The 14307-nt window shown below is 41.7% G+C and overlaps 1 protein-coding gene across 1 annotated transcript in view; it reads left to right on the top strand.

Moving 5' to 3' along the window:
* The window catches only part of NPC1 (NPC intracellular cholesterol transporter 1), a 267845-nt gene that overhangs the window by 158365 nt on the left and 95173 nt on the right, over window positions 1-14307 (top strand). The window contains exons 7-11 of the mRNA XM_086965644.1: window positions 7253-7329; window positions 7412-7785; window positions 10354-10580; window positions 10663-10763; window positions 13899-14001. Coding sequence (XP_086821770.1) covers window positions 7253-7329; window positions 7412-7785; window positions 10354-10580; window positions 10663-10763; window positions 13899-14001 — 882 coding nt within the window. The remainder of the gene's footprint in view (window positions 1-7252; window positions 7330-7411; window positions 7786-10353; window positions 10581-10662; window positions 10764-13898; window positions 14002-14307) is intronic.

Here is a 14307-nt window from a genome sequence, read left to right as displayed (position 1 = left end):
TCTTCTGGCTCATGGAAAGGACGCCATTCAAGAAGTGTCCTCAATGTGGTTCGAAGTTTCCCCACACAGATCTACATGAGGTGTGCAACCTTTGCCTCTCACCGGAGTACGAGGCCAAAGAATGTTCCGCTTGTGCCTCTTTCCGCTCCAAGAAGACTATTCGGGACCGACGAGCTCGAAAAACAATGGCTCGCTTGTCTGCTTCGATACTAGACGACATCTTTGGAGAGGGTGTCAACGTACCAGAACACCAGCACGCTGAAGAAAGCTCCAGCTCTTCTGATGCCGAAGATTCAGACGTCAAGGACATCACTCCAGCTCAACCGTCGGCCCAAACCCTTCCTCGACACCCTCAAAAAAGGCTTCGGGCACACCCTCACCTTTGGGCCCGGGTGCACACCGAGAGACTGCTTCCCACGCCCCACCTTCGGGCCCGGCAAAAAAGCATACTAAACCTTCAGGCGGCTCGGGCTCGAGCCAGCCTATTCCCGGTGCCGGTCCGATACCAACACCAAAGAAGAAGCCATCTTCCTCAACCACGCCGACCGCTGCTCCGACACCTAAGCACTCGACGCCGAAAACTGGCAGTGGCTCCTCCATGCTGAAACCTCACTCTGAGCCGAGTAAAAAATTACCCAAAGCCCCTGACTCACACGCTTTGGAGCCAAAAAAATACCTGGAAACGAAAAAACATGTTCTGGTAAAGGACATTTCAAAAGGCCACACTTCTAGACCATCTACAGACTCTGTGCTGAAAAAACCTCCGGAATCAAAAACTTCGAAGCCAAAGGATCTGCCGATACAGAAGAACTTTTTACACCAGATCCTCACCAAAAACTCTTGTTAAAGACCCCAAGACTGGCCAAGTAGCTCTTAGTTCCAAAAAGAGACCACTAGAAGCGCCAGCACCTCCTCCTCCTCCAAAGAAGAGACATTGCAACCTCTCCATTAAGGGTCCCTTCTCCACCACCTCCCCATACTGCTCCTCCTTCACCTCCTCCACCGCATCATTCGCCTACACCATCCACTAATCCAGATTACGATGTACATACAAACTCTGATGACATAAGTGAAGGTGCACATGACCCAGCAGGGACCAATAGTCCCCCTCAGTCACCTAATCCTTGGGATGATTATAACACCCCTCATGTGCCTTACGTCATACAAGATGATGTATACCCTTCCAGGCCTTCTCCACCTTCGGACACTATAGGGTTTAATCTACTATGTCAAAGAGCTGCCCAGTCTCATGGGGTTGACTTGCACACTGATGCTGTGGAGGAAGATTTTCTTTTAGACACTTTTGATAACACACAAAGGTCTACTGCCATTTTGCCAATGCTTAAAGTCGTCATTAAGCATGCAACAGAGGTCTTTAATGATCCTGTTAGTGCTCGTGTCCTCAACCCTCGCATTGAGAAAAAATATAAAGCTGCCCCTACAGACCCTGTTTACATCAAAGGTCCAGCACCACTAGATTCTTTAGAAGTGTCTAATGCACGTAAACGTGCTAAATCTCAAACATCAGGTGAGGCCTCACCACCAGGTTCTGGTTTATTTTTAGAATGATCAAGAAGATTCGTGCCTTTATTCCCTATGAGGCGCTAAAAACAGTGGTAATTGCGCTGGCCATTTCCAGGCCGGACCATGGCAATGCCTTTTATTTTGGGATCCAGAGTCAATTCTTGAAAAAGTTACGACTGTAGAATGCAGCAGCCAGATTGATTCTGGATATACCTAAATAAGAGTCTGTCTCTCAGCAGCTGGAGGTATTGCACTGGCTGCCAGTCAATAAAAGAAGAGTTTTCAAAGCTCTATGCATCACCTTCAAAGCACTACAGGGGAAAGGCCCCTCGTACTTGACAGCGCGTCTAACATACTACGCACCATCCAGGAACCTCAGATCTGCCCAACAAAAATTGTTGCATGTCCCGAGATTCAAGTAAATACGATGGGGAGGCAGGAGTTTCCTGATGAGAGCCACCAAATCCTGGAATCTTCTACCACTAGCAGTAAAAAATAGCGCTGATTTGAAAACATTTAGGAAAGCAGTAAAAACCTGGCTATTTCTATCTGACCTCTAAACGTTATTCACATGCCTATTTCACTCTTGTCCTAGTCCTTAGCGCCAAGACACCTCCTGGCATTTGTTGCGCTCTATAAATTCAAAAATCAAATCATAAAGAATCTAAGCTCCTTGACGCCTCTGGTAAACTAACAGCGTCAAAGGCAGCTAATATTTGGCGCATTGCCAATACCCAAGCGTTGTTGGCAACATATGGCGGGCCACATAATGATGAGCTGGAGTCCATAATGCAGCATCTACCAGACAAATATAAAAATAGGGCCAATGAACTCATACAGGAAGGTACAAATATTACTAATACTTCCATTCGTTGTGCCCTAGATGCGGCAGATACTGCCTCAAGGGCAATCAATACCAGTACCCTTTTGCGGAGACATGCCTTGCTACGAATTTCTGGTTTTAAACCTAAGTACAAAATTCCATCCTCAATCAGCCATTTGATAAGACACATTTATTTGGCCCTAATGTTGATGTGTCTTTAGAAAAGATGAAAAAAGACACTGATACAGCAAAATCTATGGGAGCCTTGCAGCTGTAAGCTCCCAGACGTTCTTTTCGTCGCTCATCATAGAGGCAACACAAGAGGCTACTCCTCCAAAAGCCCCTCCACTTCCTACAGAACCCCTAGTAAATTCACATACATTAAGGGCTACCGAAGAGGGGGTTACAGGGGTAACAATAACAAAGGCAGAGGCAAAACCAATAACTCCCGCTCTGCCTCCACCCCTACCCAATGACACTCCACCCCTTCCCCCCAACATCCCACTCCTGTGGGGGGAAGACTGCAGCAATTCCTTCCTGCCTGGATCAACATCACATCAGACAGGTGGGTGCAACAAATTATTCAGTCAGGTTACTGTCTAGAACTAACATCTACCCCCCAAACATACGACCCAAACAGCGTCCAATGTCACATGAATATCTGTCACTGTTAAAGCAAGAAGTAATATCTTTGCTAGAAAAAAGTGCAATAGAACTAGTTCTTCTGCATCAAAAAAACAAGGGGGTTTACTCCGTACATTTTCTTATTCCGAAAAAGGACGGCTCTCTAAGGCCTATTCTAGACCTCAGACCGCTAAACATATATATACGTTCAGACCATTTTCACATGGTCACACTCCAACAAGTCCTTCCTCTCCTGTTACAAAACGACATCCTTGCTACTCTAGATCTCAAGGAGGCATACTTCCACATTCTCATTCTCAAGGCTCACAGGAAGTATCTCAGATTGTAATAGACGGGCAGCACTATCAATTCAAAGTACTCCCATTCTGAGTCACAACAACACCAAGAGTGCCTAGCAGTAGTGGTGCCACATTTACGAAGACAGCACATACAAGTCTTTCCGTACCTCGACGACTGGCTCATAAAAGCCAGCTCATACCACCAGTGTGTGGAACAATCTCGCGCCACAATCCAACTGCTCCACAACTTGGGGTTCACAATAAACCACACCAAGTCTCATCTGCAACCATCCAAAGTACCACAGTACCTCGGTGCTACAATAAACATCTCAACAGTGCTAGCTTATCCCACTCCAGTTAGGATAGCCAGCATGCAAACTCTTCTCACAAAGTTTCAACCACAACACTCCCTTCCAGCACGAGTGTTCATGCAACTCATAGGGATGATGGCCTCTTGCATTTTCATAGTTCCCCATGCAAGACTTCAAATGCGTCCTCTACAAGAGTGCCTATCACATCAATGGAACCAGGCTCAAGGTCAATTAACAGACCTAGTGTTGGTAGACGGTCGGACTCATCGCTCTCTGCAGTAGTGGAACACCAAAAACCTTTCCAAAGGGCGACTGTTCCTAGAGCCACTTCCCCAAATAGTCTTGACAGCCGACGCATCGCTCTCCAGCTGGGGAGCCCACCATGCAAGGCAGGTGGACACCATCACAAAAGTTACTCCATATCAATCACCTAGAGTTACTAGCTATATTCCTAGCACAGAAAGCTTTCCATAAACAAGTGTCAAACAAGGCTGTGTTAGTCTGCACCAACAACATGACAGCCATGTACTACATTCAGAAACCGGGTGGAACACACTCCCTGCAACTTTCTCGACTAGCTCAGGACATATGGCGCTGGGCTATACCTCAAAACATATTCCTTCTAGCCCAACATGTTCCAGGAGTACAAAACACCATGGCAGATCTGTTAAGTCATCAGACACAACAAACCCACGAGTGGGAACTTCATATGCAAGTTCTTCAACCATTCTTTCAGATGTGGGGACAACCGCAGATAGATCTCTTTTCCACTCAAGAAAACGCCAAATGCCCAAGCTTCGCCGCCAGATATCCACACCCATTGTCCAAAGGCAATGCGATATGGATGAACTGGTCAAACAGATTTGCGTCGCTTTTCCACCTCTACCACTCATGCCACTAGTAGTACGCAAACTACAGCAGCATTCTCTAACCCTCATCCTAGTTGCTCCAAAGTGGGCTAAACAGCCTTGGTACACAACACTGCCTCAACTGTCTGTGGTACCGCACCAAAAATGATATGCAGCTCCACACCTTTTAACACAGAACCATTGAGAGATCAGGCACCCGGACCCAGCGCAGCTCAACCTAGCGATTTGGCTCCTGAGGTCTTAGAATTTGGATATCTGAACCTTCCTCCAGACTGCATGAATGTCATAAAAGAAGCTAGATGCCCTACCACTAGAGCATGCTATGCAGCCAAGTGGAAACGCTTTGTAATATAGTGTCACAACAATAATATTAACCCCCTAGACGTGTCTTTTCAACACATCATAAGATACTTACTGCACCTCCAAAAATTTAACTTAGCCTACACGTCTATTAGACTGCATCTTGCTGCAATAGCAGCATATCTGCAAAACAAGACAGCATCTCTCTGTTCAGAGTGCCTGCTATTGAAGCCTTTATGGAAGGTCTTAAAAGAATAATACCTCCCATCGTGCCACCTTCACCTGTGTGGAATTTAAACATTGTTCTCACACGGCTAATGGGACCTCCCTTCGAACCATTACATAAATGTGAACTACAATTTTTAACATGGAAGGTTGCGTTCCTAGTAGCTATTACTTCTCTGCGAAGAGTTAGTTAACTACAAGCACTAACAATTCAAAAACCTTTTTTGCAAATGCATCTTAATAAGGTTGTTCTACGTACTAATCCAAAATTCCTGCCCAAAGTCATTTCTCGTTTTCACCTCAATCAATCTGTGGAACTGCCTGTTTTCTTCTCGCAGCCACAGACAGTAGCAGAAAGAGCTCTTCATACCCTAGACGTCAAAAGAGCATTGCTATACTACATCGAGAGAACACAACCCTTTCGTAAGACAAAACAACTTTTTGTGTCTTTCTCACCACCACATAAGGGTAATCCCATTTCAAAATCTGGGATAGCTAGATGGATTGTCAAATGCATACAGATTTGTTACCACAAAGCTAAACGTACGTTATCTGTTCCTCCTAAAGCCCATTCTACAAGAAAAATAGGGGCTTCAATTGCATTTTTAGGGAACATTCCCCTAGATGACCTCTGTAGAGCAGCTACATGGTCTACACTGCACACATTCACAAAACACTATTGTGTAGATGTGCAAACCAAACCACAAGCTTATGTGGGCCAGGCTGTTCTCAAACCATTATTTCAAACTACTGCAACAGATAGGGGTGGTCGCCGCTAAGAGTGGGTACTGCTATACAATCTATGCACAGTGTGTAATCTGCAGCTCATGTGCCTCGAACGGAAAATGCTACTTACCAGTATGCATCTGTTCTTGGCATGTAGAGCTGCAGAGTTACACACGCCCACCCGCCTCCCCGGCTACCCTTATCTGTTCCAGGATTATCTTAATTAGATACAGCTTACAAGGACATCCTTCCTTTTCTTGCCAAGCTCCATCATTTCCCTAATGGCGAAAAACAATCTGAGGATAGAGCCGATGCCCATGCACAATGTGGTACAAAAGAGGAGTCGCCTATCTCGTGACTTCCAAAGAACTTTTCAGGACAACACCAAACTGCAAACATCCGGGCCCAACACTAGGTGGCGATCTATGCACAGTGTGTAACTCTGCAGCTCTACATGCCAAGAACAGATGCATACTGGTAAGTAGCATGTTCCTTATTGGACTTGCTTCAGAAAAAAAACAGAAGTGGAGCAAACATTCCATGTGTTAATATGCTCTGTCGCCCATTCTTCAGTGTTCATAATTCAGTGTGCAACTTGTGCATTGGCAAATTGCTGTATGGTAGTGAAAATCGTCGTCATTTTGAAATCAGTCAAATTGCCACTGATGGTCAGATACAATCATCTCCTTAGCCTTTTCCTATAAACAGTTCAGTCTTCCATCTTAATAGAAGGCACTGTTAATTAACAGTAGTTCAACAGTATTTTTCATGCAAACGTAAGGTTTTAGTCTGATGAATTTTGTGTCATCGATGCTAACTATCGTTCACTGCGCCCCTTAAGCACTAAAACGGTTTATGACCATAAACAGTTGAAGTTTGGGAGGTGGTGTAATTCAAGTGTTTCATTCCATCACTTTCCATTTTGTGGACATTTTGTCCATGTGCAAACATATGGTACACATTTCTGTGAAAAGTGCTTATTTTCCACCTGAGCAAATTGTAAATTTTTACAAGGAGAAATACTGTTGGGAAACAAGTATATTTTTGGGAATGCCTCATTGTTTTCTTGATTTGTCCTTTGAAAAGTCCTCTAGAATACACGTGTGAATAGGCATGTTGTCTCCTTTAATGCCTTAGGTTCTACTGTTATTCACCTGAGTGGAATGAGAGCCAGACCTGTTTATAACTGTATATATTTCACGTAGCATACTCTACACAACTTAATTCCTTCTAGGTACTCATGAGAGGTTTCTGAGAAATGTTTCTAGAGAGAAGCCAGGAGTCCTGCAAGTTGGAAATGGTGGGTTTTCAGGCTTTTTTCTGAGGGTTGCTTCCATACTGGGATGGGAGCGCCGCTCTCCTCAGGTCTTGCAGTTTGTTTTGACTTATCAGCTTGTTCTGCGAGCAAGAAGTCTTCACAACCTTTATTTCACATGAATGCCATAAAAAGCTAAATTATGTCAATCTTATAGATAACATTTTTCCTAAAGTTGGTAGCATGAGTATATTATCTCAGAAATTCCATATTAACAATACTGTTTTCTCTTTCAGGAAAAGAAGTATCACTTCGGAGTACACCCCGATTGACAGTAATTTAGCTTTTTCCCTCAATTCACATCCAGAAATAGGTAGGTTCACTTTTGAAGTCTTTTAACCCTGCTCTTGAATGTGTAGGCTGCTGGTTAACCTCTTTCTTTGCATTTTGCACAGCTAAGGAATCAACGTGTTGCGACCGACTAGGCGAAAAGTTTGAGAGCTGGCTCAGGCGTTTGTTCACATGTTGGGGATCTACCTGTGTTAGAAATCCCCTGATTATTGTGCTGCTGTCTATCCTCTTCATTGGAGTCTGCTGTTCAGGACTGAGATATATGCAGTTGACCACAGACCCTGTGGAGCTTTGGTCTGCCCCCAGTAGTCAGGCTCGCAAGGAGAAGGAGTACTTTGATGCACACTTTGGGCCCTTCTTCAGGACAGAGCAGCTTATCATCACTTCACCAAATGCCAAAGTAGACAATTTTTCATCCTACCCATCGGGGGAAATTATTCCATTTGGGCCCCCTTTGAACCTTGACATTCTGTTTCAGGTAAGAAGTAAATTAAAGTAACATTTATTGCACGTGTTTGTATCCGTAAGCATCAATGTACTTTTTGAAGTGGTCTAGATAGAGTATTGGAATAGTCTAGGATGGCATTCACAAAGTCCTTGACTTCCATTAATATACATTTTCACAGCAAAATTAGATAGGTTTTTTAGATTGTATTTACTAAACTAAAAATAGCAGTGTTAACGTTTTGTGCAAAATTATTTTAAATTATACCTTTCGCTTTCCTTTTTAAATGTGTGGAACGTACACAATTAAGATATTGAATAAAAAAGAAAAACGTATATGAGGGTAAAGATGTGAAATCAAACTGATTTAGAGAAGCAAGAAAAATAATGGCAGAATTAAAGTAAAAAGAGTTAATGGCAAAGATTTAAAAAAAGCAAAGACTAAAATGTCACTCTGCACCTTGCCAAAAATATCAAAATGGTCACTTCCCTGTCAAACGGTCAGCACTTTTGTCATGGCACAAGAGAAATGAGACAGCAGTGCCTTTAGTTTTTCTGCAAACCATGTGTTTACTACCTTAAAATCACATACGTTGGTAGATTCAGTCCATCTTCTTCCAGACCTATGAGGTAGTCCTGATTCTCTATTAGTGTATTGACATGAACTGCCACACACTAGTGGAATATCCTTCCCCATCGATCTGTGCATCACAGCGTATATGGAGGAAAAGAGACCATTGTAAAATGAAAGTGGGAAAGAATCATCTATGCTCATTACTTCTACCTCTTGTATATTTCACAGCTGTGATGGAAAGGAAGACACTGCCTGTATTTGATTGTAAAAAAGGATTACTTTTTTAAATGCACTGTTCGCGATGTAGCTGACAGGAATTGTGTGGAGGTGTATGGAAATCTTTGAGGTAGTGACACTTGTGTGGATTACAGGTGCTATTTATTTTTACCTGTATTTGACTTAGCTGGGAGTAGTGCAAAGCTAGATGAATAAACTTACTTTTCCGGAAACTATGGACAGCTCTACTACAAAATATCAGGATTATAACAAATCTAAAGCAAAGATGCAGTCAGAAATTTCAGTTAGGGGTACTTCTTATTTTTACCGGAGTTATGACATTGTTATCACAAATTTGCCGGCCGTAGTAACCAAAGTGTAAGCCCACCACACTAGTACAGAGTTTTTCATCTGATCTGCCGGTCTGGTTAAATGTAGAGTTTTCCTGAAATCTGTAGCTGAAGTTTTTTCTCATTTTATATGTAAAGCTCTAAGGTAAATGCGCTTTGCTGAGGGAAGAGGAAGTACTATTATTTGTCACTGGAATGGGCAAGCATTTCAATATATCTGAACATTTTTGTATACCTTTGCAGGCTTGTACAATCCACTACTCTGATTGAGAGACACTACTTAATTTCAATAAGCAAATCTAATACTGTTCTTTTCTTAGATTTGCCTTGACCGTGCAGAGTCTGCATGACCTATCTGTCCACCAGAGGAAACTTAGCTTGAAAATGGGATACTGCAATTAGATGGTTTGTGTCTACTCTAGTGGCCAGCTGGAGATATACTGAGTTGTTATTGGGAGATTCCGCCACTAATCTAAAGATACCTGCAGTGACCAATGATCACTTTCATTTTGCATTTAGTATTTTAAAATGTTTAAAACCTACATTATTAAAACTGGGACTTAAATATAATTAATTGGCCAGGATTGATGGTGCTTTTGGAAGGTCTGACCAGCCTGGTATATCTGTTAGAATACGATAATTTAAAGAGATCATACAAAAGTTGGCCATTAACTTGCAAGTCACTGTAAACTATTTTAAGTTGATAGCTAGAGGAAACCTAGCAAAAGGAATGATATAAGTTTGTAAAAAGCCCTCTCTAGACCCATCAACAAAGATGGGAATAATTTTAATATTCAATCATCAGCAATAACCAGGCATTTGGAAATTGTGTAGTGATGTAATCTATTCCCGTTTCCAAAGCTTTTAAAATATTTATCCTCTAGAGCGCGATCTGAAGTATGAGTGCATACATTTATAAAAATCAAAACTAATAAACTTAGTTCAAGAGGCTATAATTGTACTGCTCAAGCAGCAAAAACTCATCTTACCTAGTATTGTTTTGTTTGGATTGATACATCTTTGTTGATGTGCCATAACCATGGTTGTGTGCTCTAACACAACTTGTGTAGCAGACAAGACCTGTCTCTATTGTGTTTGTAGTTGATTCCAATGCGGTGTTGTCATGATTCAGGGAGTTGCTGGTAAGGACATTATGGGACATGATGGCATAGAGCCTGTGCAAACATGATTTGTAGTTTCTCTTTAAGAATTGTCCTTTTTATTGATGTTTTATGGTTACATTGTTTGACACCTTAGTGTTAGCTTACTTCACTTTTGCTGGTCAGAAGTGCTTAATTCTCAACCTACAAGTGTGTTGCTTTTATCTTGAGCTAACCTAAAGGCCTCTGTCAATCTTTTATGTGTTTCTTCTTTTAAAATATTCGTTGGATACAGTTGTTCTTGTATTTTATGCTGTAATCACTTGATCCCACTAATTTGTGACTTGTTTTTCTTGTTGCAGGTGCTTGACTTGCAAAACGCAATAGAAGACATAACTGCATACTATGAAAATGAGACTGTAATGTTGAAGGACATCTGCTTGGCACCTTTGGCTCCCTACAACAACAACTGTACCATTCTCAGTGTACTAAATTACTACCAGAACAACTATCAAGTATTGAACCATTCTATCGGCGATGTCTTCTACACTTACGCTGACTATCACTCTCACTTCCTATACTGTGTTCGGTAAGCTGTTTAAAATTGCAACTGCTTGTTTGCTTGTCTTCATGAGGACGCACACTGACCATGCATTCTTGCTTTTTTCCAGAGCCCCAGCCTCACTAAATGACACTACCGTCCTCCATGATCCCTGCTTGGGTACTTTTGGCGGACCAATCTTCCCATGGCTAGTGTTGGGAGGATACGACGGTGAGTACTGTGTAATTTTCCCACTGTGCTACTTCAGCGAACGCTATGGCTGGAATTCATTTTACAGTTAAGATAAAAACAGGCAGAGCCATGTAAACACTGTTATGCATGTGCTCAGAGCAGTGCAGAGACTGTGGCAAGCACACAACAGTATGTAGGTCGCATATTGTAGTAATTACAAAAGAAAGTCGATAAAGTAAATGGAGAGAGAAGGCTCATGCCAACTGACAGTTTGTGTGGAATAGGCAAACAATGAAGTAGTCTGCTGCACTTTAAATTGACTTTCATATTGTATAAACTATATTTGAATTCACCCAGACCCGACGGATAATGGTACCGAACAGATCAGAGACTAAAACAAAGCCAGTCTTAGTGCCCCAACCGAGCTATTGATGGAAGTTTTGTTATTTCTGAGTCTTGCCATATAAGTAATACCTTCCAAATTTGAAATGTTAATCACCCAGCTGTCTTCTACTTTCTGGGAAATGTGTTTTTCCCACACAAATAACAGAAATCCACTGGAACGGGATGTACAAAAGTATAAAAAAAAAGACAACTAGTATTGTGGAATTAATGTCACTGTCCTTGGTGTCGATGTTATGTTAATACCATTTATTGAGCGCACGAATACCTGGAGGTGTAAACGTGAAAGAGAGAGTTTGCTGGAGGTTTTGCCAAAAAGCGCAATTTCTGCTTCACTGAAAGAACCTGATATGTAACAGCCCAAACAACAGAATACATTGTAATGGTGAGAATCTGGAATGGAACTAAAAAACGACTGATCCATGAATAGCTCACTTGGCTCTTGACATATGAAATTTTGTTAATGTGTTTGAGACCTTAATATGTCCCATTGGGATTGTAGATCTAAAATTACTTGGGCTGAAAAAGGCCATGCGGTCTGCCAGAAGTAGCCACGGAGCTTCAGCACTGCTCCCATATTTGAGGCATGCTATGATGGTGGGAGTGATATGTGGTCTTCTTAATGCTCCTGCTCAGAGGTGCGGACAAACTGGGGCTAAGAGCGGTTCTGAGACCCAAATTTATTGTGGAGACTCTGATTTTGAAAGTGAAAGGCCCCGAAGCCAGCGTCCACATACAAAATGGTGCTACTTTGAGTCTTTACCAGGAGGGAAAGTCACCTGAAAGTGCGAGAGGTCTTACAGGGGTAGCACTGATACACTGAGAAAAGACGAGGATAACACATATGCTTTCTAGAGACTCTTTTGAAGAGCCAGATATGTGAAAGACTCCGCCACTCACTGTACAATGATGTAGCAACATTGTGAATGAAATGCCAGAGATAGCCACACCAACTAGGGAACATATTACTGCAATGAGCTGAAACAATTTGTGAGTTTCCCAGTAAGAATGCACAGCAGGAAAAACGGAAGCCTAATTTCTGAGCAGTTATGTACCAATGCAAATGCGCCTAAAGAAGCCAAGGGCAAGGGGGCTCAAGAAAAGGAGGGTTTTTGTTTGCTTGTCGTGACTGTTCCCCTCAGCCATCCTGAGTTGAGACAGATAAAACCCAAGTAGCCAGTCACTACAATTTGAACGTAAATATAGTCGTCCATTATATAGAGCGTAACATTTTTTTGTTGGAGGGCAGGAGATAGGAGCTGAAAACAAAATCATGCAAACTGAAGTTATAGAAGTTCAAAACTGGAGGGAGTAGTGAATGACTGTGGGGAAGATCTAAGATGAAATAATACATACATTTGAACAGTGTGAAATCTCCACAATCGCTGTCCTAGAGCTTAAAGGTACAATTGCTTGTAAATGTGCCCCTTACGACGAAATTGAGCGACATCAAGACGCTTTCCTCTAAATGGAGAACTCCATTTAAGATTGAGGTATAGTCACCAATTTTCCAACAAGCATCATTCTGCTCACTGCAAATAATAGATGAGGCTGGAAGGCCAAGGCCCTCGTCTTTAGATAACGGCTTTGTACGGTATTTTATTGTTTGGTGTAGTCTATATTGTGCTTCTTTGATAGAAGGAGCACTATCTTTTCTAACAGAATTTCAGGTGTGTTTGTATGATGGTACCCGTTTAGCAGCTACTACAGACACCATCTTGTCTCTATGCAATGTGTTATATGAGCTGGGGCACTAGAATTTGCAATTCTGAAATGTGTCCTGGATAATTTTGGATTTGCTGCTATTGCCGCATATGATTTCCTGATTTCAGGAAAAAAAAAAATTGTTTCTGGTTAAAAAGGATCAAAAGTTACTATTAAAAAGTGCCTCGTCCGTTACAGCACAGTGCAGACCCCTTGCAAAGGTTAACTGGTCACTGGTTAGATGCTGATTGATGTTGTCTTGTGTTCAATTGGTACTTATGAGGTGAAGCATTTGGCCAAACAGTATTAGTGTATATTCAAATGACAAAATGTTGAAAATCCTCTCCAGAGAGCTTGCCTCATTATGCTGCGCAATTTTCCTTTCAAAGGGGCTGGCCATTATGGGGGCAGGTAGTCCCTGTATGTGAACACAAAACACTAATTAGATGACCATCTTAAGATCAGGCTTGCACTCAATTCTTAACAAAAAAGTTTTTAAAAAATTGTCTGATACACTAAAAATGGGAAGGAGGAACTTCTACGTACAGTGCATAAAGAATTGAGTGTGCGATGAATGAGTGTATATTTTAGGTGTAAAATACTCCTTCGTACAGTGCAAGAAACACTTTGTATGAATTGGAGTGATAGACTGAGCAGCCAATAGTGTCTGGCGAGAGAGTAATACTCCATTGTGCCCACTGCAAATATATTTAAGAATCCATAACACAACGTTTTTAAATAGCTATTGTTGTCTGTTAGACAAATCTAAAAAGCAGAACTGAGATTTATTTTCAAAGTGGTTTGTTTATAGTTGAATACGTACGATTTACATTGAGGGTGAAAAGAGTACTCCAGCTTCATGCATGGCCATTGTTTTCTCCTCTGTTTGAGCTCTGCTCCGTCGAATGTGGTTTGTGTCTCCAATATTTTTCTTTTGACAGCTTTGTTACTTAAATTCACTGCTACACTCATTCATACCCTTATGCTGAATACATATGTGTAAAGTTTACATTTTATCAATGTTGCTATTCATTTTTCTTATTTCTTTTACCTTTGACTTGTCTGTAGAGGAAAATTACAACAATGCAACAGCACTTGTGATAACCTTCCCTGTGAACAATTACCACAACGACACCAAAAAGCTGAACAGAGCCTTGGCCTGGGAGAAAGAGTGAGTTGATTGTGATGTAGCATTAATTTGATAAAAGAGAGTAAACTGTTCACCTAGGGGATCTCCGTTGAAAATCATGAGCACTGAATAGTCCTGCCCATGTGCAGGGATCAGATAGCACTTCTGTAACACACATCTTCTTAAATGTAGACATTCGCCTTACTCCAGGAAGGCCAAGCCTAGGACATGATTTTGGTAAAAAATGTTTTGCAGCCTATAATGAAGGCTATATTAGCCAATTACTTTAATTAATGTTTAAAAAAAATTCAATAACATTGATAAAATAAGAATATTTCCCAGTAGCGG

This window comes from Lissotriton vulgaris, chromosome 4_1, assembly GCF_964263255.1.
Source record: "Lissotriton vulgaris chromosome 4_1, aLisVul1.2, whole genome shotgun sequence".
Taxonomy (NCBI): domain Eukaryota; kingdom Metazoa; phylum Chordata; class Amphibia; order Caudata; family Salamandridae; genus Lissotriton; species Lissotriton vulgaris.
The sequence above is the reverse complement of the archived record's forward strand: the minus strand, read 5'-3'. Positions and strand labels throughout refer to the sequence as shown.